Source organism: Ochotona curzoniae, unplaced genomic scaffold, assembly GCF_017591425.1.
Source record: "Ochotona curzoniae isolate NIBS_2020 unplaced genomic scaffold, NIBS_Ocur_1.0 patch127, whole genome shotgun sequence".
NCBI classification, from domain to species: domain Eukaryota; kingdom Metazoa; phylum Chordata; class Mammalia; order Lagomorpha; family Ochotonidae; genus Ochotona; species Ochotona curzoniae.
The window spans coordinates 1-26579 of NW_024466670.1; the positions used below are offsets into that span (position 1 = coordinate 1).

At 43.6% G+C, this 26579-nt stretch overlaps 1 protein-coding gene and 1 long non-coding RNA gene across 8 annotated transcripts in view; one reads left to right on the plus strand and one right to left on the minus strand.

Annotated features, from left to right (window-relative positions):
* Nucleotides 1–664: 664 nt before the first annotated feature.
* Nucleotides 665–10058, minus strand: LOC121166335. Of its 2 annotated transcripts, none has more exons than XR_005885396.1 (4): nucleotides 9937–10058; nucleotides 7900–8025; nucleotides 4984–4987; nucleotides 665–675 (listed from the first exon to the last, which is right to left on the minus strand). It is a non-coding gene; the product is annotated as an uncharacterized LOC121166335 (long non-coding RNA). The 2 variants fall into 2 exon arrangements; XR_005885397.1 differs by having other exon boundaries at nucleotides 7900–8085.
* A 15-nt stretch (nucleotides 10059–10073) lies between these two features.
* The window catches only part of LOC121166333 (nibrin-like), a 37019-nt gene continuing 20513 nt past the window's right edge, over nucleotides 10074–26579 (plus strand). For 2 of the 6 annotated variants that reach the window (XM_040995479.1, XM_040995480.1), the window contains exons 1-8: nucleotides 10121–10157; nucleotides 11522–11524; nucleotides 12469–12599; nucleotides 13643–13791; nucleotides 14553–14712; nucleotides 16736–16839; nucleotides 25038–25155; nucleotides 25712–25905. In XM_040995479.1, the coding sequence (XP_040851413.1) occupies nucleotides 10121–10157; nucleotides 11522–11524; nucleotides 12469–12599; nucleotides 13643–13791; nucleotides 14553–14712; nucleotides 16736–16839; nucleotides 25038–25155; nucleotides 25712–25905 (896 nt within the window). Of the gene's footprint in view, nucleotides 10158–10542; nucleotides 10875–11521; nucleotides 11525–12468; nucleotides 12600–13642; nucleotides 13792–14552; nucleotides 14713–16735; nucleotides 16840–25037; nucleotides 25156–25711; nucleotides 25906–26579 lie in introns of those variants that run through there. The other 4 variants (XM_040995478.1, XM_040995481.1, XM_040995482.1 and 1 more) reach the window with 4 other exon arrangements.

Here is a 26579-nt window from a genome sequence, read left to right on the forward strand (position 1 = left end):
CCCACATTGGAAATACAGATTTCTAATTGGTAATTCCAGGCCTGCATTTGCTTCGGTCCAGCCTCAGTCATTGCAACCATTTGGGGAGGGAGCCAGTGAATTGAGGATTTCTCTCTCTGTTTTATAACTCTACCTTTCAAATAACTACACTAAATATTTTTAGAAATCTCTTTGTGGTAAAAAAAAAAATCTCTCTTGTGACAAGAGGTGGTTGTGAGTTTTGCTGTTATTCCTTATAGATACGAGAGCAGAGCCATGTACTTCATCCTGTGTGGAGACCAGGGACCAGCCAAGGGACCAGCTGTGATATCACACTCCAAGAGAGGACAGCTCTGGCTACACACTCCAACATCAGGCCCAACAGGCAGGGGACACAGCCAAAGGCAGAGCCAGGCACAAGGGGGTGATGCCAGCAGGCTAGGGCCAAGTAGAAGCTTCACCCACTGTGGCTGGGCTTCCTGAGGACCTGAGAAGATGCTGCCAGCAGGATGTGAGGGGAAGGAAGCCCTATACCTGCTCAGGTGTGCTGGCAGGGCCCTGAGGAGTCCCTCCCGTGGGATAAGGAAGGGCAGCACCAGGCAGCAGTGAGGGCTATAGCAAGCCATGGACGCTGTCAGTGTCTACCATCATTCTGAACAGTGGTAAGTCTGTTCTGCATAGCTCAGATGAGGCTCCCTGCCTCCTACATGTCTCCTAGCACCTCCTCCCTGGAGACCAAGGTCACCTCACAGGAAACTGGAGAACAAGGCCAGCAACACCCCATCAGCAACCATAGAGGGCAGGTCAAGCCAGCCGTTAACTCTGGATCTATAATGACCATCCTACTCAACAGCAAATGTTGGCTCTGACCAAAATTTATTCTGTGGACAGAACAAAATCCACAGCTGGCCCTGATCCCTGGCTGTATCCTCCATCCTCCTCAAAGCTGTGTTTAAGCTGTTTGCTTCAGCCTCACAGTGCAACAGGGTACAGATTCCAGAAACCCCTACAGATACAAAAATCTACAATGTTCAAGTCCCTCATTAGAAATGTTGCTTTTGCTGCTAGTTTCATGGCATAGCGGGTAAAATTACCTCCTGTGCTGTGGGATCCAAATGGAAGGCGGTAAATGTCCTAGCTGCCCACCTATGTTTTAGCTTCCTGCTAATGGCTCCAGGAGAACCAACAGAGGATGACCCAAGTGCTTAGGCTCCGGCACCCATGGGGGGGAAACCCAGAGAAAGCTCTTGCCTATCTAGCACAGAGCTGGCTTTTGGGGACACCTGAGGGACCAATGAAGAAAGAGCGCTCTCTCTCTCTCTCTCTCTCTCTTTTTGGAACTCTGGTTTTCAAGAGTTGCTTAGTGAACCCGAGCTGTGAGTGGTTCCAATGGAGCAGTGATGGCGTGGCAGCATTACTGAGGAGAAGGTGCAGGATGAGGGTGGGTGATTGGTAAGGATGGTGCTGGAGCCACAGCACCTAGGAGCCACTGTCATGGGGTCGTCTTTGCTATAGAGATCCCTAGATTGGTAAGAGGCTGGCAGCTTTGCTTTGGGCAGCTCTCCCAATGCGGGTCAGGTCTGGGAGCAGGCCAGGCTGGGCCAGTTCATAGCACCCACTAGCAGATGTGAGAACCAGGATGGGGTACAGGACAGGCTGAGTTGGGTCACAACATAAGCCAGTTCCCTTTAGTGACAGAACTGGGAGCAGTCCAGGTCAAGCCAGGCTACATGGCAGGCCATGCCAGGCTTATCCACAGCACCCACCACCACATGTAAGACCTCTTGCGGTGGAGGAAAATCCCAGGAGGGGTACTGTAGGGGCTCCCCTGTTAGGCCAGTGTACCCACTGCTGAGCAGGAGACCTAGGACATGGGGCTGACCAGACTTGGCAGGGCTACAACACTTATTGGCCTGCATTGAGCTGGGTTAGCAGGAGTCAGACTGGGTCAACTGGCTATATCCACTGGGGCATGCATGAGCCAGAGTAAGTGCAGGCTGCTCAGGCTTTGCTGCAGCATCAGTTGGCATGCTGGGAATGGAAACAAATCGTGTGAGACTACACTACAGAACCACCTCGAAAGTGCAAGATCTGGGGTTGGAAGCAGGCCTAATTGGGACACTTGGATACCCCTCTATTGGGGTACAGCTCCCACCAGTGAACATAAAAACCAGGGCTGAGGCAGGCCTTGCTGGACAGGTGGTTGTACCTATCAGCATAAGTATGGGTGGGACATGGTACCGGTCAAGTGAACTAGGCTGCAGCTCGCACTCATGTGTACAAAAGTCAAATGGGATGCGGGATAGACTAGACAGTCTGCTGCACATGCTGGCAAGCACAGGAACTAAGTTTGGGGTGGACCTGGTGCAGTTATTGGGGGTTGCTCTGACTAGGCTACACTTCCCACTGATTTACATGCGGGCCAAGTGTGTGGTGCACAGGGATGGGCTGGGCCACCGTATCCATTGATTTGTGTAAGAGATGAACTGCGGACAGAATTGACTCAGAAACTGCAACCACCGGGGGTGGGGGGAAGCAGTGCTGAGGTGGGTCAAAAACTGAGCCAGACTCCACACTAGCTGACACACAAGACTCAGGTCTGGGGTTACCACAGATAATGTTTCTTTGGGGACTTCCTTCTCAAACTCCCAGACTGGACCACTGGACTCAAAACACCAAGCACAGGCAAAATCACAGCATCTGTGGTCTGACCGTGGAATGCATGTGTTAGAACTGGGCCCCCACACTTGCTAATGGCAGTGCAGTGGATGACATGCCTAGAAGCACACGATAGACATGACAGCTAACTGAAACCTTTAGAGGACGTCTGGTACCATGGCAGAGGATGGAAGACAGAATAAATTGGACAACTCTCCTGGCCAAGCTTTGACAGCAAGTATCCAGGCAAATTGAGTGTCTAAGATGAACTATTTCAGCCAGCAGACCTTGGAAGGATTTCCTCAACCTTGGAGCAATGAAGTCAACAATGTGTTAGAAGTGTCGAAATCACGAGCAATACCCTTGGAAAATGCTCCACATCAGGGACCCTGGGATGACATCAAGTGGCCATCCTGCATCCCCAGGGTGCTGATGCAGTTGGGCTGCTGGAAGTGGCCCTCCTCCCTTCCTTCCCATTTGACCCAGGAACAGAAAGAAAATAAAACAAGAAAAGAAAGAAAGAAAGACAGTGTGAAAGAGAGACAATGAGAGAAAGAAAGAAACAAACAAACACTTCGAAAAAATGGTCTCATCCACTTTCCCCTGTTCCTTTGTCCACACCACAATCAGCAGTCCACAGGTGTATACATCCTTCTCAACTAGGTAAACATGAGCAAAATAAAATTAAAAGGAAAAGAACACACAGATCTAATGCATTGCTGTTGTTTCAAATGGATGAGTAAGGACTGGCAAGGATGTTGGAGGCTTAGGTGGGAGATACATTCTCCAAAAGGTAGAAGATAATTAAGAAAGTATTATACACCAAAGCAAAAAAATCCTACTTTCATTGTAAAAATTTGAATTCTACTAGGAATGTTCAACAAATATCTGAAGAAATAAAAAATTGAAATAAAACAGGACCAACTCATTACCAGTAATCATAACACTGAATGTAAATGGACTAAATTCTGAGAAACACAGATTAGATGAATCAATTTAAAAATAATAATAAAAGGACACAATAATATGCAAAAGGCTGCCCACAACAAACAAAATTCGTCTGCAAAAATACAAAGTATAAGCGAAAGAATGCAAAACCATAATAAGCCTGGCATGGGAGCCTATTGGCTAAAGTCTTCGCCTTGAATGCACCAGGATTCTATATGGATGCCAGTTCATATCCTTGCTGCTCTACTTCCCATCCAGCTCCCTGCAGTTGAAGATAGCCAATTATGGCCACTTGGAGAATGAACCAACAGATGGAAGATCTTTGTCCCTTCTTCTCTTTGTAAACTTGACTTTCCAATAAAAAGCAAACAAAAAAATATTTTTTAAAATTTGCTCTTTTACTGTAAAGTCAGATACACAGAGAAGAGATGAGAAAGAGAAGAAGATTTTCCATCCAATGATTCACTCCCCAGGTGGCCACAACCGCCAGTGCTGTGCAAATTCAAAACCAGGAACCAAGAACTTTCTCCAGGTCTCTTATGAGGGTGCAGGGTCCCAATGCTCTGGGCTGTACTCAACTGTTTTCCCAGGCCACCAGCAGGAAGCTGGATGAGAAGTGGGGCTGCTGGGATCAGAACCAGTGCCAATATGGGATCCCAGCATGTCCAAGGTAAGGACTTAATTGCCTTAACACTTCCCCTGGCCCAAAAGTAAATAAATCGAAAAAAAAAGAAGCAAAAAATATACTCCAGGTAAATAGAAATTGAAAATGAGCAGGGATTAACCATGCTTATCATAAACAAAGTAAACTTTAAGACAAACATGGTTAACGAGACCATGATCCTACACAATGATAATGAAATCAATTTAACAGACAATATAACCACTGCAAGTACATATACCCCTAATGCTAGAGCACCATTTAATAAACAAATTTAGTAGATCTAAAAGGAGAGTTAAGTTTTAATAATACCAGGATAATTCAAGCTACACTTTCATCTATGAACAAATCAACAAGACAAAAAAGTCAACCAAGAAATAACAAACTCAATACACACAAGGACCAAGTGGAGCCTGCTCCTGTCAGCAGAGCCAGTAATTTGGACAGGGAGAGGGTCTGAGGATGAAGCACCAAGAGACCAGTCATGGTAGAAGTCTCTCCAAAGCCTCCCTTTTTCCTTAATTCAATATTCTTTACCCCAAGTCCTTTAGCCAGACAACAACATGCCAATGAGTCCCATTAGTCCAGGTGCTTTTAGCCACAACCCCATTTCCTGTTACTGCTCAGCTTAACCAGTGCTAATTAACTCCTTCCCTACAACAGACCCAACACACTTGTACACTATCACACCTCATACTTGTAGAATGCACATCCTTTTCATCAGCACATAGAACAACAGGACTGATCATACAGTAGAAAAATAAACAAATCTCAAGACATTAAAAAAGACTGGCTCCTGTCTTAGGTCTGGCCAGGCTCAGCTTTTACAGCCATTGGGAGAGTTAACAAGTAGATGGGATGGAAGATCTCTTCATCTTGGCCACTCTCTCTGTCACTCTTCATTTCAAATACATACAATTAATCTTTTTTTAAAAAGTCACTTGAATGAGACACAAAAGAGAAAACAATGGTTGCTATAGAAATAGAATCAGTCAGAACTATTAAGAACATATACCCACAAATCAGGAAATTTGAAAGAAACTGATAAATCTACGAGAACATATAATTTACCAAAGTTGAGTCACAAACACATAGAACACTTGAACAAATAACTGGTAATGCAATAGCTCAGGACCAAATGCCTTCACTAATGACTTCTCCCAAACCTCCAAGAAACAGCTAATACCAGTTCTTGTCAAACTGTTTTGAATTACTCCAGTAGTATTTTGATAGGCCAACAGGCTCTTTCTTGGCTGAGAAAGAACTTGATGAGAACAATCTCAGTCACAGTAGCTACAAAAACACACACAGGGGCAGGAGCAGTGAAGCAGGCTGATCCTCTGCTGCAGCACTGGCATCCCATATGAGCACTGGCTCATGTCCTGGCTGCTTCATTTCCCAACCCAGTGACTGAGAAAGCAGTGGAGAATGGCCCAAGTCCTTGGGAACCTGCACCCAAATGGGAGATAAGGAAGGAGTTCCTAGCTCCCAATCTCACAATGGCCCAGCTCTGGCCACTGCAGCCATTTGGAATGGAAACTCTATGTAACTCTACCTTTCCAAGTAAAATAATTTCTTTCAAAAATACATACAAAAAATACATACATACATATACACCCTGGCACAAATAAGGATTAAAAGAGATTAGCAATGAAAATTAAAAAAACACTAAAGAAAAACCTGAAGATATCCAACAACAAAATGAAAACAATGCCAAAGAAAGAAAGAAAGAAAGAAAGAAGGAGAGAGAGAGAAACGAAGAAAGAATGGAAGGAAAGAAAAACATAAGTAGCATCTGTCCCAGGGTCTGCACTGACAGCAATTCTGACTCAAGAGATGAAGCCAGCAAGCAAACAGTCACTCTGATGTTGGAAGGAGGTCACTATGTTAGCCACCATGTTAAGCGCTAGCTCCCTAAATCACATTTTTTTAAAATGATACTGTTACATGGTTGATTGGGGGTGGGAAGGATTGAGGGTTAGGGGAAAGTGGGTGAGATCATTGTTTGCAAGTTTCCTTTTCTTCCTCCTGTCTCTGGGGGCAAGGGAGGAGATGAGAAGAGAAGCTGCACTCAGCCTTCCAACTGCCTCAGTACCTGGGGTGGGGAATGGCCACCCAATATCATACCAGGCTCCCAAAGGGAAGCATGCTCTGAAGGTTGTGCTCAAGTGGTTTCAATAGTTTTGAAATGCTGTCAGTTTTGTTGATTCAAGGATGAGAAAATCCATCCAAAGACCATTGGCTGACACAGTCCACCTGAGAGTATCCATTTGCCCAGATATATGCTGTCAACACTTGGCTGGGCTAGTTGTACAGTTTGTTTTACCCTCCTTCCTCTGCTGTGGTAGCAGATGTCCACTGCACTTCCCAGTGGACTGGCATATCCTCCATGTGCACCTGGGTATGCCATCCACTACTCTGCCTTAGCTATTGTGGAAGCCCACTTCTGATACTTGCACTCCACAGTCAGTCCACTGGTCCTAGGATTCAACACACGGTTGGAATTCTGAGTGCAGTGGTTCAGTTGGGTGAATCCCACAGAGACTTCGTCTCTGCTGAACCCAGACCTGACTCTGTGTGTGCTTGCCAGTACAGGGTCTGGCTTAGTCTGACAACACATTAGCCTGTGCTGGGTCAGTTCTGTGTCAAGCCCATCTCTTACACTAAAGAATGGATGCTTCATCCAGCCCAACCCAGCCCACTACACATTTGATCCTCAAACATACCAGCAGGAACTGTAGCCTAGTCAGAGCGACCCCCCAAAATCACCATCAATGTACTTCTCACTATGTGCAGCAGACTGGTCCTGTCTGACACACATCCCATTCAACTCTTGTATACATCAATGGGCGTTTTAGCCTAGTTCAACCCAACAAACACTGTTATCAGCCCACACTCATCCCAGTAGATGCCACTGCTTGGCCAGACAGTCCCACCTGCAGCCCTGCTTTTCATGCTTACCTGTGGGAGTCACAGCTCATTAGAGAGGAGCCCACAGTTTCCCTACTGGGAGATCCTGCACTCTCCTGGTGGTTCTGCAGTCTAGCTTGACAGGAGTTGCCCCTAGTCCCAGCATTTGCCAGCCCTGACACTGTGGCAAAGCCCGGGCAGCCTGCACTTCTTCTGGCTCATGCATGCACAGTGTTTATAGTCACCCGGCCTTGCTGCCTTTCCCAGCTCACATGCAGCCCTATGGGTATTGGTCTGGCCTGGTCTGCCCTCAGTCCCAGTTCTCACTCCCACCAGCAGGAACCCCTGCTGCCACCCTATCACGCTAACCCACATCTCCCTGGTCTCACATGTACTGGCGGGTGCTGCAGCCTGGTATGGCATGATCTGCCTAATCTTGGCATGTGTCAGCTGATGCTGCAGCCTGGCCTGGCATGTTGTGTGCCTAATTCCAGCTCATGCTGGTGGGTACTGCAGCCTCGCCTAGCCTAGCCAGCCCTTAGTCACAATCCTAAATGTGAACTGGCTGCTGTTACAGTCCGACTAGGCCTGTCCTGCACCCTGTCCTGGTTCTCAGCTCTGCCAGTGGGTGCCAAGAACGGGTCCAGCCTGGCCTGCCCCCATATCTGAGCTACAGGTATACTGGTGGGTACTGTAATCGGGCCTGGGCTGGGCTGCTCCTTGCCCTGGTTCTTGTGCTTTACCTGCAGGGACTGTGCCCTGACGGAGATGTTCCTCAAGCTCCTCGATCAGGTCTCCTCCGAGTTCTTTCAGAAAAGCAGAAATTACACCATCACACGTGTGTTCTCAAGTAGTCGGAGGTGTCCTGGCTTGAAGAAAAGATGAGACTTGCAGTTAGATGATGATACATTAGGAGACCTTAAACCAACCTGAAACAGGAGAAAGTTGACATAGTGGCAGACTACCCATACTTCATGTATGATTAGATGAGAGCATAATATGCAACACAGAAGTTAGGATAAGTTGACTTGAATTTGAAAAAGAAAATCTCAAGGAGTTACTTTGGCATGAAACCATCATCCTCACTGCTAACACGCTCCTTAGGGATCCACACAAATGAATCATTGCAACCAAGGAAATCCAAATGCATGGGGTATCTTAATGCATTAATCAACAACGTCCTCAAGTTGTTGATTAAACAAAAAAATCTTTCCAAAGCAGCTGGAAGATGGCCCCAGTGCTTGGGCCCCTACCACCCTCAAGGCAGAACCTGATGAAGTACCTGACTTGGGCCTGATCCAGCCCTGATCTTTGAGCCATTCGGGAACCACAGGGCAGCTGAAAGATTTGTCTGTCTCTCCTGCTCTCTCTGCAATTCTTTTTTTTTTTTTTAATTATGTTAGCTTTTTTATTATTTTATAATATATTTCAAAAAATGACCTTACAGATGTCTTATATGCTCTATACGACCTGGAATAAAAGAACACTTAGAATTAGAACACAGAGACATTAAGCTGTAATACTCACTTGTACTGAACCATTACTACCAAAGGGTAAGTATTTTTTTTAAATAAGCAGATGTGCGGCTATGCAAAATAAAATACGATCTTGTTAAAACAGAACTGTAAACTTGAGTTTAACAGCTATGGAAAGGTGGCTATAGAAAGGAGGTGGTTTTGTTTTCTTTCTTCAACACCTCTGGTTCTGGCAGCAAGTTGCATTATACATTTAAAGCAGTGTGTGCCCTGAAAGCTCATAGCTTCTGTTTGTGCGTATAACTTGGATCAGCGACCAGACACATGGAAAAGCACTGTTCTCAACACCCTCAACATCTCTCCTTCCAGGAGGTCACAATGCTAACAAACTCAAGACTTTCCTTGCTCTTGGTACTTAGTAATTGTTTTACTCCAGTTAACACTGGATACTTTAATATTCTCTAAAAGAGAAGTGATGAAAGCGTGTAGAAACCCTCCAGGGTCCAATTTTCACTTCCCATTCCCCAAGCAGTAAAATAGCAGCTCTACATGTTATAAAAAAAAAAACAGAGAAACAAAGAAAATTTAAATTTCTTATTCGTTTTTAACCATAGTAACTTTACAATGCTTTTAGATTTAGTTGAATTTCCAAAATGAAAATGTCAGTTGTCAAATAATTTACGAATTTATTAAAGTATTACATACAATTGATTTCCTTTTAGCTACCCCTCCCCCTCAAAAAAGTCTATATGGTGTATGTGTGTGCATTTACTTATCTTACCTTAACTAAAGTTCTCTTTTTCTGGTTGGACATGAGAAACCAGTTTAAGCAACCAATGCTTGCTTTTATTTCTATTATAAGCAGTAATTCAGATCTTTTTTCACTAAATATGACTGCAGCATTTTCATAATAAAATGCACAAAAGGCAATACCAAAAAATGCCTTCTGAACAGGCTTCTGACAGGCAACCCACTAAGTTAGACTCTACCAAAGTGGCACTACGACAATATAGGCATCCAGTTTCTTTCCCTTTTTTCAAATTTGTCAGGTATTTACCACAATTATTTTGTCTAGTAGGAGACAATTTCATGCTGGACTTAACTCTTAAGAGTTGACATAAACCAAAACTGGACAGCAGTCAACAAGAATCACATTCCAATGGTCTCCAAACATACTTGGCTAAAACACATCTTTTCCCCTTGATTGATTTTGCATTAATTTTATTAAACGTATAGCAAATAACACTGCAAAGTTTTTCTCAGAGCTTTTTCTTAGGGGACTCTGCAATTCTTGCCAACAAGTACCTGGTGAACTTGTAGACAGCGCTGTTCCTGGCTCCCCAGCAGGTGGCGGCCCCGCGCCCTGGCCGCACGCCCGCTGCATCCCGCCGGCGGCACAGAGGCTCGCGCGGCCCGGGAGCGCTCGCCCCGCAGCTCGGGCGGCTGGCAGGCGGGCTGGCGCCGGTCGCGTCGGCCGGCAGCAGGGCCCATGTGGAAGCTCCTCCCGGCCGCGGGCCCAGCCCGAGGTAAGGACAGAGAGGGACAGAGGGCCCGGGTTCGGAGGAGCGCCAACGCGGGGAAGGAAGTCGGGGAGGGTCGCTTCCGGTCGGGTCCCCTTACCTTCCGGGGCACGGCGGAACGGGAAGGAAACCGGGGGTCTGGCACGCGCGTGGTGGTCCCGGCTGCGCCGTGGCGGGGAAGGCCGGCTGTCCTCGGCCCCGGGGTTGGGCGGGTGGACGCCCGGCCCTGTCCCGCGCTGTGCAGTGGCCGTGGGACCCCGGCGCTGTGCAGTGGGCATGGGCGGTGGGGCGGCTGGCCCTTCCCTGAGCCCTGGCTGAGGTGGCTGAGGAGAAACAGGTGCACGGAGCAGCTGTCTGTTGTTTCAGACGCGTTTCCGTGCTGTCAGCAAGACGGGACAGCCCAGACTTTTTCTTTTTGAAAGAAAGAGACCATCTTTTGCATCTCCGAGTTCACTGCCCTAGGTGTGTCCAACACTGGGGCTGGTCAGGCCCAAGCCAGGAACCCCGGGATGCAAGGGCCTCAGTTGCTGTCTGTCAGAGTGCGCCTTGGCGGTGCTGGGCTGGACCCCCTGCACAAACCTGGGATGCTGGTGTCCCAGGGGAGCTGCAGCAAAAGCCAGGCCACTTCACCCCGCCCCTTTCCTGTGTGCCTGCACTTCCCTAGTGGAAGTTGCTAGTTGCCTGCCTGCTGTTTGTGGTCCTTATTGGCTGATAAAAGAAAGGGTAAGCCAGTAAAGCCATGATTGCCTGTGTGTTCAGGGTGTTCACATTGTGATTGGGAAAAAAAGGGTCTCCCAAGATGCAGTGTTGACTGGCTATGTAAAGAGGTTTAAAGAAAAAAAAGAAGATGATTTCTTTATTTCACTTGAGTGAGAGCAGGAAAGACAGAGAAGTCTTCCATTCTCGGGATGGCCTCCATGGCCAGAGCTGGACCAGTGCAAAGCTGGGAGCCAGAAGCTTCGTCTTGTCTCCCATGTGTATATAGGGGTGCAGGAAACTTGGGCCATGCTCCACTGCTTTCCCAGCCAGAAGCAGGGAGCTGGATGGGAAGTGGAGCAGCTTGGGGTTGAACCAGTGCCCACATGCGATGCCAGCATGCAAACTGAGAATTAATATGATCTGGCCTCTGAAGGACTTTTGTAAACACCAACATAGGCATCCCTATGAACTTGCACCAGTGCAAGGCCAGACCATAGAGATTTCAGTTTGTCTTGTGGCTCTCAGAGTTCCTGTGGATGTGTGGAAAGAAGACAGACCTGAGACAAATTGAGTTTGGCACAGCATACCTGAGGAAAGGCTTCATGAATCAAGGTGTGGCCCGAGCCAGTGGAGGCTGAGAGAGCAGTACCCAACAGTCCAGCAGACGGTAGGAGGTGACTTCCAGAAACAGCGGGATTGGTTAGTTGCAGCTCACTGTTGGCCTGGTCTGAGTGTGCAGTGAGAAGGCATTTGCCCTGCAGGACCTGGTATGAGTAGGTGACAGGCTGAGACTTAGCCATCTGTTACAGGGATAGCACTGCTCAGACCAGGCAGACATTTGGCACTGTGTAGCAGGGCTAGCCTGGGAGTCCTGTTCAGCCTGTCTCCAGCTGTTGGCTAAAGTGCACCCTTGGCCACAGCTCAGAGTTGAGTTACTGCCACCTGTGGGCAGACCTAGCTTGAGTCCAGGGCTCAGATACCCTGGATGTTTGGGCAGTGAGTCAGAACGCGTATCCCTGTCCCCCAAATAAGTAAAGTAAGGTAAAAATTTACAAACAAAGAATAGGGGCTGGTGTGATGGCTCAACTGGCTAATCCTCTACTGTTAGCACTGGCATCCCATATGGGCACTGGTCCTTATTCCAGCTGCTCCACTACCCATCCAGCTCCCTGCTTGTGGCCTGGGAAAGCAGTCCAGGACGACCCAAAGCCTTGGGACCCTGCACTCAATATGAGAGACCTGGAAGAAGCTCCTGTCTCCTGGTCTCAGATCGGCACAGCTCTTTTATTGTGGCCGTTTGGGGAGTGAACTAATGGATGGAAGCTCCAGTCAAGTTCATATTCGGACTTTACTTGGGATTTCAGTAAATGTATACTTTGGGAAAGTATTAATTCCTTTCACTGTTATTCCTTGAGAGAAGTGGTATGCCCTTGCATTAATATAGGAGATCTTTTGATATTCCTCAATAAGGGTTTAATAGAAAATGGGAGTTTAATTTATGTAAAACTGATGAACATTGAAATAGCGAAGTGTTTTCTTGACACATCATGAGTTTTATCCTATATAATGTACACATTTATGTATGTGTGTTTGTGTCTCATTATTTTATTCCTCTTAGAACCATACAGACTTTTGACTGGCACTGAGTACATCGTTGGAAGGAAAAACTGTGCTATTCTAATTGAAGATGATCAGTCAATCAGTCGAAATCATGCAGTGTTAACTGCTAATTTTGCTGTGACCAACTTGGTATGTTCCTGATTGTATTTTGCTAGGTTGCAGTGAGAGTTGAAATCACACTATATTGCCTTGATGTGAGAGAGAGAGAGCTGTTTGAGCATTTTATGCTTTTGTTTCAGTGACTTAGAAACTTGGAGAAAGTAGGTTGTATTTGTATTTGTTTACTTAACAACATTGACTGTTCCGTGGTGAGAGTTATTGGGCTTAGCTGTGATACATTCATGATGCTCGCTCTTAAAGAGAGTATGTGACTGATGGACACAAAGTCTGGGTGTGTAAAGGGAGGCTCCGCAGTGGGAATGACGGTTTTCCCGGGGAAGACAACTGTTGCTTCTGATCCACAGCTCTTTTGAATGGCTTGGAAGGTATTTGTTAGCTTTCACCAGAACCACGGGTGATGAGAGTGATAGAAATATATGAATAAATACGTTTAAAATCATCGTGGTAGGAACAAGAAAGTAAGCAGTTAGTTTGAACAAATGTGACAAATGCACAAGTGATGGATTAGTTTACTGGCATTTAGGTTTTGTGTCTATTTGTGTTGTAGAAAAGCATTATTATAGAAGTTGCAATAGAAAAAATAAAATTATTACCAAAAGTCAGAACCTCTAGGCTTTATGCCTTGTTTTCATTCGCCCAGTGTTTACCATGTGCTTTTGATAATGTAAACAAAACAAAACGAAAACTTAGGACTGAAGCTGTCATGTTATGCATGAAGCAAACTGCTGCCAATCATAAAATTCTCAAGTGTGTGAAATGGAAGGGTTGGGAAAGTCCCAACTGATTTACAGAAATAAAGAAAAATTTGTATTCCAAGAGTTATAATTCTGAAATTCAGAGATTTTCTTAAAGGGAGATATTTATGTTAATTGCTAATTAGTCCTTTGAAGGCAGCCAGAACAGTAGCTGTCATTCCCTCTGGTGTCAGGATATGCAGCTATTTATTATTTTACCCTTTTCAAAAGTTATCAAATGTCTCCTGTGAATCATTTCCCCCTGGATTGTATGTGCTTGAGCTGTAAAAGACTTGTAATTACTTCTCTAATTTTCAGAGTCAAACTGATGAAATCCCTGTATTGACAATCAAAGATAATTCTAAATATGGTACCTTTGTTAATGAGGCAAAAATGCAAAATCACCTTCCCCAAACTTTGAAGACAGGGGATAGAGTCACCTTTGGAGTGTTTGAAAGTAAATTCAGGTATGGATTTGTTTATTTAATTTTTGTTGTTAATGATTTACTTTTACATGAAAGGCAGATGAACAGAGAGAAGGAGAGACTGAGAGATCCTGCCTTCACTCCCAAGTTGCCACAACAGCCAGAGGTGGGCCAATCTGAAGCCAGGAACCAGGAGCCTCTTCTGAGTCTCCCTCATGGCTGAGGAGTCCCACAACTTTGGGCTGTCCTTGACTGCCTTCTCAGGCCACAAGTAGGGAGCTGGATCCATGTTTGGGAAGCTGGGGTATGAACTGTTGCCCATATGGAATCCTGGTGGAAGCTTAGTGTACCAAACCAATGGCACTGGCCCCACACTTTTTAAATTAGATTAAAGTGGACAATTTTATCTCACAACAATTGAATTTTAAAGCAAAGATAAGGATTATAAGATGACAGTATAATTGACTTCCCATTTAGCACAGTAGTGAACTCTGTGTGGTTGGTATATTTTGTGGATCACAGATGGGGGGTGACAGGTGAGTAAAAGTTTGTGTTAGTCCCTGTGAGTTGTGATAGGAACCTCGTTTGTTTGATGCTTCATAAGTTAAAATGTAATGTTGATGTTGGCCATGTCTTTTTCTTCTTTGGGAACACAAGATTTAGGAGGTAAGAATTTCCTAAGTTACAAATTTATAATGTGTCAAAATTAAACGAATAATATGTTGTAAGTTTAAAGTTGTAAAGTATTGTAAAGTTGTAAAGTCTTTGTAACTGTGATAACGTAACTTTATTGTCATTCACAGGGTAGAGTATGAACATTTGGTTGCCTGTTCTTCTTGTTTAGATGTGTCTGGGAAAACTGCTCTAAATCAAGCTGTGTTGCAACTTGGAGGACTCACTGTGAACAGCTGGACAAAAGAATGTACTCACCTTGTCATGATGTCAGTGAAAGTCACCATGGAAGTAAGTTGAACTGTGTTCCCATATTAAAACAAGTTCTGGGACCTTGAGTGAACTCACCACAGCACAGAGTTAGCACCATGTGTCTCTTCTGTCAGATTGTCTTCCTCCAGTCTCTGACATTGTCTCATGGTCTCATGCTCCCTCAGTTAAGTTATAACCACACAAAAAACTTCTTTGCTGTATCTTTAAAGCCCTGAGATGTATAGATATGTACCTTCCAAAGATGCTGACTAGTCATTAAAGCAGTGATGTATTTTGGTATATTTTCAGGTTTTGCATTTTCATCAGATTTGATATATCCAAAGGTAATTGAAGAATGGCATTTAAGATGTGATTCGTTAAACAGGCTGACTGTGCCAAAGATATGTGGGATTGTTTTAGGCTGAAAAGCAACAAATACTTTGATTCCTGTGTTTGAAGATGCAAAAACCTTTTGTTATAATTAATTAAATATTAGTGTTATATTCTAATTTATACATAAATGGCTCTTATGTGTGTACATATATGTGTATGCAATAGCTGTCAAAGAGAAAGGCTCACTGCCCAGATTGAACCTGAAGTTAAATTTGTATCATGGTGAAGTTTCCCTGAACAAAGATAGTTCCCTCTTGGAAAATGTAGGACATTGATTTTTTTCTGCTGCAGCAAGACTAACTTAAAAAATACTCATGTTGATAAACTCACAGGTAATAGATTCATAAAACATTTGTAAAACCAAAATTCATATGCACGAGGACCTGATATTTAAATGTTAGCTCAGCATAATCCCCCTTAAGATATTAAGTTACTCAAATGGAGTAGGTAATGATACATGGGTTTAGAAGGCCTGAAATAAGGTCAAAGATGCTTTGATTGTCTTAGGAGATTTTGCCAAGTCCTCAGAGCAGGACACTTCTAGTACCTGACATGCTAATGACCACCATTAGAGACGCCACCATGGAGTGTGCAGCCTTTCTTCTTTGGTGTTTCTGATCACTTTTTGCAAAAAAAAAAAAAAAAAAAAAAACATCAAAATAAACCCTGATCATTAGTTTTTGCTCAGCGTTCTCAATGCATAGTTAGGCTTATAGGGTTTTGTTTTGTTTTGTTTTGCTTTTTGCTTTTGTTTTGTTCAGATTATTGAATGTCAGGACCAGAGGGAAACCTGAGGAGTATTTAGTTCAGCTTTTATATTTTGAAGAGAAATTGCGACTTGGAGCAGTTACGTGCTTAGCCCAGAATCGCGCGTGTTGCAGTTTTATTCAGTCCTGTGTTGATTGAACTTAAATACTCTATGTTGCATTTGGATGATCTCATTCACATAGGAAGTTGGGATCTGTCAGATTCCAATCTTTAGAGATACCCCCAATCTGGTCGCTCCTAACACCTGCATTATTGAAAACATATGTATAAACTGTATAGTTGGATTATTTCCTAGAATATGCCAGCTCTTTCTTATTTTAATTGCCCGCAGTAGTATTTTCTAGTCCTTTATGAGTTTGTGGATGTGTGTTACTTGAGGCTGATAGCTTGATTCACGTTAGTTCACAGTTTCGTTCTCTCTTTATGTGTGCAACAGCTTCCACTGAGCCTAACCAGTTGCTCCTTGATTTACTGTGTTGAAGAGGCTTTATTCTATACTCTTACTCCTTCTGAAAGCAGTAAGGCTCCACAGAAATTTCCATTTATCTCTTAATGTGTATTGCCTCTGCAGGATGGGTTTGATTTCTTCAGCCTGAACGTGTACTTGTAATGTTTTTCCAATTGGAATGCATTTTTAAAGTCTTTGTGTTATTCTGCCTATCCCAAAGGACTACTGTGTCATTGGCTTCTGATAATTGAGTAGTTCTGGTTTGTGGTATAAAACTGAGCAAATATGAAATTCTATTTTACAGATTGTGACTTCGTTTATCAAATTAAGAAAAGGAAAGAAAACAGTTATTAGAAAGGCATGTTTGTAGTTTATAACATGAATGTTTTCTTTAGAAGAAGCTATCATAATGACTATATATATATATATCCACATATATTTTCTTTCTTTTAGACGATTTGTGCACTCATTTGTGGATGCCCCATTGTAAAGCCAGAGTATTTTACTGAATTTCTCCAAGCAGTTCAGTCCAAGAAACAGCCTCCACAAATAGAAAGGTATATTATGTGTTTCTAATTAACAACATATGACAGAAAAGATGAGCGCATTGACTTTCGGTTAACTCTCTGGAATTCTAGATGTGATAGTTGCTGTGTTCCACGTTTTTCTTGTGTGTGTGTATGTGTTCCATGTTAATGAGATATTTTTCAGTTAGTATGTAAAGAAAGAATACCCCAAATTCTTAATTGGTTATTTCTTCGCTCTGTGAAACAGATGTTAACTGCTAATATATAACAAAAAACTGTTGAAGCATGGTAAATAGGTCAGCATTGCTCATGTGCCAGTGTCGGGGTCATGGGTGAGGTACTCTTGGTAGTGGGGCTGCAGTAACCCTCTTGGAGAACCACATATTTGGACCTAAATGTTGACGGCACTGGGCACTGCTTTTGTTACCTCATTTCAAAATGAGATCACTGACACAGTGTAGTAGCTCTAGATTAGTAATTCCATCTATAAAATCTGAGCACATGGCTTGCTCTCATCCTACTTGCCTGTTAAAAGAAATGTTGATTATTGGTAATTGCAACAAAATGTGGATCATACATGACAGATTTGTGAGCCACTAGACTTGGAGATCTGTTTATGGATATTGTTAGTGATGCTTTAAAGCAGTAAGAATTAGGATTACAAGGGAAAGTATTTGTTATTATTTATTCCAAATTGTATGATCAAAATGCTGAGCATTACAAAATGGTAAATGTCTTTAGTCAGTTACGTAGGAGAAGAGCTTGTTTACTCAAAATATACAAGTCAGTGAGTTATAGGGTATGTGACAAAATAGAATGTATTTTTTTTTTCTTGGTAAGGTTTACTTAAAAGATAAGGCCATCACAGACACACACTTAGGGCTAGAGTGGCCAGAGAGAGGAAGGGTTGTAAAGAGATTTTCTGCTTTAATCTTGTTATCTTGGGTGGGGAAGAGAGAGTGCCACTTGCCATTGACTGGCTTCTTTTGAGTCTGGAAGGAGGGGTAGTACCTAATACCACCCCAAGTCCCAGGTGAGGGGAGTGCCTCCTGAGGAAGGGGCCATCTGATTGACAAGTAGATAGACCACATTGCATAAGGTAGGGGGGCTTTGGCTTCCAGTTGGTGATGCTAAGCTTGCTACTTATGTGTCCTGTTTCACTCTCCCACTAAGAGATTTCCAACCCCTTTTCTTAAGGGCTGCTGGAGGATATACATTTGTCTCATCTTCTGTCGTTGCTTCTTACTGATTAGGTGTGAAGGTCTTCATGTCCTGGGTTCAGAAAGCTCTCTGCATCTCACCTAATGGCTACATCTCAGGAGCCATAGAAAACTTAGCTGATTCTGCTGGCTGTGTCCATAGATTACTGTCACTAACTCTGAGAAGTTTCTGGCCTTTTTTGTCTTTGAGGTGGCGTCTGAGGACCTCAGCTGGTTTGTAGGAGCAGGCCGACTCATTCGAGTGCACCTGGACATGCTCCCCTCCTCTGCACTGGAGTCAGCGCAGGCAGCACAGCATGCACTGTGTGTTTCAGCACTAGGACACACAGCCCACTCTGTGCTCCCTGAGATTGGGGATCCTGCCTTGTCTGGGACTAACCAGTCCCGAAAGCCTGGGGTTCTTGGTGACACCAAAGGCTGTTGGTTGGATCACCCCACATTTCCTGCCATGGGTGCGACTGCCTGTAACCTGTTAGACCCCTAACCTGCTGCCCAAAAGCCATCAGTGCAGCCAGATTGTACGATTACAAGCTTACATTGATTCTATAGAATGACTGGCTATTTCAAATGGCCTTAAGTTTAGGAGTGTTAAGCAAGTTAAGAATTTCCAAAGTATTTTTATCAGCATGTTGTAATGTTACTAATATTTTTATTTTATAAGTATTTATTTATTCCTATTGGAAAGACAGATCAGGTTTATGACGAGAAAGAGAAACAGAGACAAAGATCTTCCATCCGCTGGTTCACTTCCCAAATGGCTGCAACAGCCAAAACTGAGCTGATATGAAACCAGGAGCCAGGAGCTTCTTCTGGGTCTCCCAGATGGGCACAGGGTCCCAAGGTTTTGGGCCTTCCTCTGCTGATTTCCCAGGCCATAAGCATGGAGCTGGATGGGAAGTGGAACGGCTGGAACACAAATCAGCACCCATGTGGGATGCCAGTGCTTACAAGACAAAAATTTAATCTCTGAGCCATTGTGCTGGGCCCACTCATTTTATTGTTAGAGGAGTAACAAAGTGGTTCGTGTTCATAAGCATGTCTTATTGTATACATATGTATGAGCTATGTTTTATAGGACTGACAGATATAGATTTGTTAATATCAGCATCACCATAAACACATGGTTATGTGTTATGCTACATCACGATGGGTATGAAGTACTGGGTAGTAGTGGTAGTTTGTGATTTTTGTCCTTCTACTTCCAAAAATTTATTTATTTTATTGGAAAGGCAGATTTATAGAGAGTAGGACAGAGAGAAAGATTTTCATTCCCCTGGTTCAATGTCCAAGTGGCCACAATGGCCACAGTTGAGTCGACCTGAAGCCAGGAGCCAGAAGCTTCTTCCAAGTCTCAATGTGGGTGCAGATCCCAAGATGTTGGGCAATCCTCCAAGGCTTGTGCAGGCCACAGGCAGTGAGCTAGATGGGATGTGGAGCAGCCAGGACACAAACTGGCAGTCAAATGGGATCCCAGGGCATGCACCACAAGGATTTAGCCATATGGGATCCCAGTGCTTTCAAGGCAAGGATTTAACCACTGAGCCATTGTGCCAGGCCTCCACATCCTCTTTTGATGTCACCTTCAGCCTAATACACATCCTTTGAGGTCCTGAGTGTGGACATGGTCACTAGGGGAAATGCAGAAGCAGGCAGGTGACAGAACCTTGGAGAGCCACTGTCAGCAGGCTTCTGTGGACGTTGTCTGAGATGCTGAGTCTCCTTTGTAGCTTGCTCTTTGCTTTTCTGCTGGCCCCATCCATGTGGCCTTTCATTTTCTGCCCTGGTGGCCCAATGTGGTGCTGACCTCCTCCAGAGTGGCCAGAAGAGGATCAGGGTAAAGCATACACACAGAGGCGGCACAACAGCCTAGAATCACTGCCCATGTTACCTTGTGGATGTTTGAAGATCTGGCCAAAGACTATCCAGTGCTGGTGACCTTGAAGGGAAAAGAGAGAAAGGAGGGAGGGAGAAAAGTAAAGAAGGAAGGCAGGCAGGCAGTAGTAGGTTTTTTTTTTTTTTTAATATTTATTTTTATCTTGGGCCAGGTGTGGTGGTCTAGCAGCTAAAGTTCTCGCCTTGCAAACTCTGGGATCCCATATAGGTGCTGATTCTAATCCTGGCAGCCCTGCTTCTTATCCAACTCCTTGCTTATGGCCTGGGAAATAGTGGAAGATGGCCCAAAGTCTCAGGATCCTGCACCCACGTGGGAGACCTTGGAGGAAGTTCCTGGGTCCAAGCTTTAGATCGGCTTAGCTTCAGCTGGTGCAGTCTCTTGGGGAGTGAATTATCAGATGGAAGATCTTCCTCTCTGTTTCTCCTCCTGCTCTGTATATCTGACTTTGTAATAAAGATGAAATAAATCTTTACATCATGAATATGGCATAGGTTGGGGGCAGACCAGGCTGAACCCATTCACATCAACTGCTGGCGAATCTGAGCACCAGCATAGAGTGTGGGTCAGGCCAGTTTCGGTCACAACACATACCAGTGCACATTAAGGAATGCCACTGTGAGGTGAGCCATACCAGATATGGTTGCAGTGCCCAAATAGCACACTTGAGAACCGGGGTGGGGCGGGGGGAAGGGGAGAGGAGGTAAAGCCGCCAGGGGAATGTGGGCTCCTCTGCTGGACAACCACTCCTACTGGAGAGCATGAGTTGGGATGGGGGCAGACCAGACTAGGCAGGGCTACAACACCTGTGGGCCTCCTGTGAGCTAGATTGGGGAAGGGCCATATTTGGCTGACTGTTCTGACTGGTGCAAGCAAAAATTAGAGTGGGTGAGGGTTAGTTGGGCTTTGCCACATCATCAGATGGCAGAGGCTGGCACTGGAGTCCAATTCTGTTAAGTTAAGTGCCAGAACCACCTGGAGAGTGCACAATCCGGAAGTTGGCTTGGCCTAGTAGGAAGATAGTGGGCACCTCCCTTGTGGGTAACCACTCCCACTGGAGAGCATGAAAACCAGGGCAGGGACAGGGGTGGCTAGACAGAAAGGCATCTGCAAGTGTGTGTGTGGGGGCTGGATAGTAGGTTGCTTGGATTGAACTAGCCTTCAATGCCTATGGGATATGGGATCCCGGGCGTGCAAGGCGAGGACCCTAAACACTTGCGCCACTGCAACGGGCCCAAGTACCCTGTATTCTTACACAGCTTGTGTGGTGTGCCAAAAATGCAGTGCTCTGAAGGCCTTTTACACGAGCCTGTTCTCAAACAGCAGGCTTTTTGGCTGCTTGTTACGAAACGGGCGGGCCCAAGGTCAGTGTTCTCTCCCTGGTAGCACAGTCCACACAAGATACTGACTATCCTGCCACGGTCCTTGATCAGGGACGTGACCTACAAACAGTGATGCTTATGCTGCCTGCTTTGTCTCTGAGCCAGCAGTCTGTCTATTGCCTGCAAGTGTGAAACTGGAACAAGTTTGACCTCACTAGCTTGCCATTAGGTTTTAGGCCTAATAAACACACCAATCTGAAACAGTCAGTACATGAACATTTAGGAAGTCTGTACTAGTAGAGAACAGCATATATAATCAGTTAAAGTCCAAGGCAAAGCATTGTGCCGCACACCTGCAAGTTGTAGCTGCCCCTTGGGCTAAGCTTTTAGAGATCAGGTAAAGAAGCAGTGTAGTAAGTGGTTCGAGAAAGCAGGAACATGCTCCCAGCACACTGATGAAACAGGGAGCTGTGCAGGTCCTGGGGCAGTAGTTGTTGCTGGGGATACTGATTTCACTGTATTCAGTGTGTTTGGAGAAATCCGTGCTCAGTGTGTTTGAAAAATCTTAAAAGACAAAAGCAAAATGAATTATTGTGGTTTAGAAGATATTTATTGAAGATGAGATAAACATTTATGTACAAGTATATAATGTAAATGGTAAAAAGTATTTCTTGATTATCTTTACATAAATATGTGGATAATGTGTGCCAGTTACTATGAAAACATTATTTTACTTATGGCTCTTAACATTTTATACAATCAGGCCAAGTTTATTTTTAAATATTTTTATGCCACTTTGTATTTGGCAGCCTTCTATTGAAGCAGCCTGCCTCTAATCTATATTTCTATCAGATTATATTTGTGTTTTCTAGTTTTCTTACCAGCTGTCACTGGAGCACCAGAAATGCTTTGAAACTTCTTGAAAACATTACTTCAGAAATAGTGACTTTAATTAGTTGTATGGTTCTCACTAATCTCTGTTCTCATCAGTACACTGAGAAATGAAAGGCTCATCTAGGAATATGAAGTTCAGAACATGGCTCGCTTTTTCTCACTGTGTTATTAATCATCTGTGTTTGTCCTGGAGTTGGAGCACAGGGGTGAAGCTGAGATCGCAGTCTGTGTGCCAGGTCAAGTACGGCTTTCTCTCCAGCTACCTACTAATGTATCGGTGTTCTTTGCTCAGGGTAGTTCTTACCTATATCTGTGTTTTTGTCAAGGTAGATTGTACCTAGTGGTGAGTTTCAAATTACACAGTGTTTAAAGTAAACCAAGGTACATTGTGGGTTTAAAAAAAAATATTTATTATGTATTTTTATTACAAAGTCAGATATACATAGAGGAGGAGAAACAGAGAGGAAGATCTTTGCATCCAATGATTCATTCCCCCAGTGAGCGCAATGGCTGGTGCTGTGCCAATCCAATGCCAGGAGCCAGGAACTTCCTCCAGGTCTCCCACATGGGTGCAGGATCCCAAAGCTTTGGGCCATCCTCGACTGCTTTTCCCAAGCCAGAAGCAAGGAGCTGGATGGGAAGTGGAGCTGCCGGGATTAGAACCGGCGCCCATATAGGATGCCAGTGTGTTCAAGGCAAGGCCTTTAGCCGCTAGGCCACGCTGTCGGGCCCAGTACATTGTTTTAATCCCAGAATTTTAATACCTAAATTTGTAGTCCACAAGTTGAGAGATGTTTATACTTTGTATATGTATCAAAGTTATAATTTATATTTATGTCTGTTGAATGTCCACCATAAACCAGGCAGAAGATACACTTGAAGATTGAATAAGCCAAAAAAATTTACAGGGACTCAGGTTGTTGCACTGCAGTCTCAGCTGTTGCCTGCAGTGCTGACAGCATGGCATATGGATACCAGTTCATGTCTTGACTTACCCACTTTAGATCCAGTTCCCTGTTAATGTCCTGGGAAAAGCAGCAGCAGATGACCCAACTGCTTGGGACCCTTCCATCCATGTGGGAGACCTGAAGAAGCTCCTTGCTCCTGCCTTCACCCTGGTTCACGTTGGCTGTTGAGGCCATTTGGGAAGTGAAAGCAGTGAGCCAACAGATGGAAGATAGTGCTCTGGCTTGGCTCTCTCTTCCCTCCCAGAGTTCCTTCTCTGGAACTCTATCCGATCAAATAATTAAATCTTTTTTTTTTAAACTATTAGATTTCTGCCCTCATCGTATTTAGTGGAAGAACCAAATATTCTAGACTCAGAAATAGTTAGTACTCTCATAGTATTGTTAGGAAAAGCTGAAGGTAAATTCTATGCTTATTTTTACAATCCTAGTTCAGTGTAGAATCTTAAATCCTTTGAACGAAATTACAGTTAACTCTTTTCTTAGGTACAGTAAACTGCTAAAAGTGAACTATGTAATTTTAAAAGTTGCTTAGACACAGGAAAGTTAACATGGTAGCTCGAATTTTATATTGTCACCCAGTCCCCCAAGATTTTGGCTTGCAGAAATCATTGCAGGATACACTTAGATCATTTGTTGTGATGGATTGGAGAAATGCTACTATTCTTCAAGTTGTCATAAATTTTCCACTTTTCTGTCAAGACTCAGCTTTACTTTAGCAGATGTATCATATTCTGTGTGGCCAAGGAGAAATGGAGGTGGAGCGAGATGGCAGCTATAAGGAGGAAGCAGGGAAATCAGTTCTACCTCCTTTGATCACCATTAAGATTGCAATATTGTCATATTGATTGTTGCTCTCTGAAGAGAGTTAACCCTTAAATGTTGTGAATTGCCTCTTCCTGTCTTGTTCCCTGTAGTCATCCTTGTGTTGGGCTAAATGTTTTCCCGGGAGCTAAAGAGACAAGCTGCATCAACTGTAACAAAATCTCTTAGGGAATTCAAAGAATGGCCTAATGAGATTTTAAGAATTATCTGTTCAGTTTTACTTCCTCCTTGCTTTCTTCTCATCTCCCCAGACGTTTAAAAAATATTATAGCATCTTATTAAAGAGCAGAAAAATAGGTTCTTTACTCTAGAGAAAGTTTTAAACTATTGTGAACTTTTCTAAAATGCTCTGAAACAATATTACGGTAGGGCCCGGCGCGGTGGCGCAAGTGGTTAAAGGTCCTCACCTTGCCGCCCGGGATCCCATATGGGCGCCGGTTCTAATCCCGGCAGCCCCGCTTCCCTTCCAGCTCCCTGCCTGTGGCCTGGGAAAGCAGCAGAGGACGGCCCAAAGCTTTGGGAACCTGCACCCGCGTGGGAGACCCGGAAGAGGCTCCTGGCTCCGGATCGGCATAGTATCGGCCCGTTGCGCTCACTTGGGGAGTGAATCATCGGATGGAAGATCTTCCTCTCTGTCTCTCCTCTCTATATATCTGCCTTTCCAATGAAAAAATAATAAAAAATAAATCTTTAAACAATATTACGGTAGTGTTCACAGAACTAAATGTGAGCCTTGGTAACACAGAGTGGCTCCCAGTAAACACGAGCTGCTGATAGAATTTGATCTTCTCTCTCACCCTTTTGCAATTCACATTAACTGTTTGAGTCATGTGTGTTTCCCATGTGTCTGATTATGATTGTCTACCTTGGTTATTCTGAGGAACTGAAAGCCAGTCCTGCTGTGCTGTGCAGTACCTCTCACTATAGTTCCTGAAAAGGCACATGGGTGGCTTTTGGTCATTTTGTACCAAATTAAAACAAAATCTTACTTTAAAAAGAACTTGTTGTGATTTTATGGAAATTATGCTTTTCTGCTAGCAGAAATTTATCATTTTAATAGTAAGCATGCAGAGTAGTCTGTAACTACAATATGCTTTACAAACTTTTACAGTTTTTACCCACCTATTGATGAACCAGCCATTGGAAATAATAATATTGATCTGTCGGGGCGGCAGGAAAGAAAAGAGATCTTCAAAGGAAAAACATTTGTATTTTTAAATGCCAAGCAGGTAATGTTAGAAATTATACTTTCCTAAAGAAGACCATAAATCAACACGTGCTATTGTTCTCACACTGATAAGGTATTTGATTTGAGAATTTTTGTACAGAATTGTGAAGTGCAGGCACCAGCGTCTGCCAGGTGGTCATGTATATAATTATACTTCTTAATACCTGGTAACTGAGCTGGTTTATATAAATATGTAAACACAGAGGACAGGAAACTTTGTCCTAGCTTATTCAGTCAGTAAGCATCCATAGAGTGTCTTCTCTGTACCAAACAAGGGTCCTAACTTTGTTACTGCAGAAAGTCATGCGGGTAAGCCGACAGAGTAAGTCTGATGATGACGATGATGTTACTGTGGACAAGGTAATGGTTCCAGGGCTGCATGGAGAACTTCTGAGTAAGGATTCTGCCCAAAATGAAATCTCAAATGATCTATTCTAGGAGTAGAACCCATTCTTTTTTAATTCCAATTCAATTTTATTTTCCAAATTCAATTTTTACATAGTAAAAGTTATCTCAGGACACTTTGGCTAACAAAACATGTTTCTTTCCATTTTTAGTATAAGAAACTAAGTTCAGCAGTTGTCTTTGGAGGTGGAGAAGCTAAGTTGATAACAGAAGAAAATGAAGAAGAGGATAGCTTCTTTTCAGCTCCTGGAACGTGTGTTATTGATATAGCAATAACCAGTACACAAATGGTACTTCCTGACTCTCAGAAAAAATGGATTCACTCAATTATGGAGATGCTTCAGAGGTACAGCACTATTATTTTAAATTAAAATGCAAATGGGAAGTTTTATGTGACATTTTGATTATACTTCATTTAGTAATGTAAAAGTACTAGCTTACTTGAGAAGTCTGGGAGAAAATGACCTTAAAAGACATTCATTTGGGAAAAGCACTTGAAAATTCATAGGTAGTGTTTTCATAACACAGTTTCCATGAACTTTTGACGATGCTTCCTAGATACAAGAATTTTTGTGATAGTTATGTCATGTGGTTTACTTGAAAATTGAGTGTGACTTGGTGTGCTAGGAACAGTTTTATCAGCATGTTTTCCGCCTCTTTTTTTTTTTTAACAATTATAGAATTTGTATTTAGCCTGTCTGATTGAATAAAGTCATATTAAGCTTTTTTGCTGAATATGATATAGTTAAGTTTAAAATTCAAGATAATTTCTTTCTGAAGTTGCTTAAAGCTGAAATGTATTCATCCTTTCATAACGACATATTAAAAGTCATATAAAATTTTTTCTTCCTGTATAATGTAATTTTGAGGAGACAAGAAAAAAAATAAAGGTCAGATACTTTAGTATTTGTAGTGCTGATAGAGTCAATAGATACGTTCAGTCAAGGGTTTCTGCCATTCTGCCATCAGCTTTTTATTGGTTAACAATCTTAGCAATATTATTATCTTTATTTTAAGATT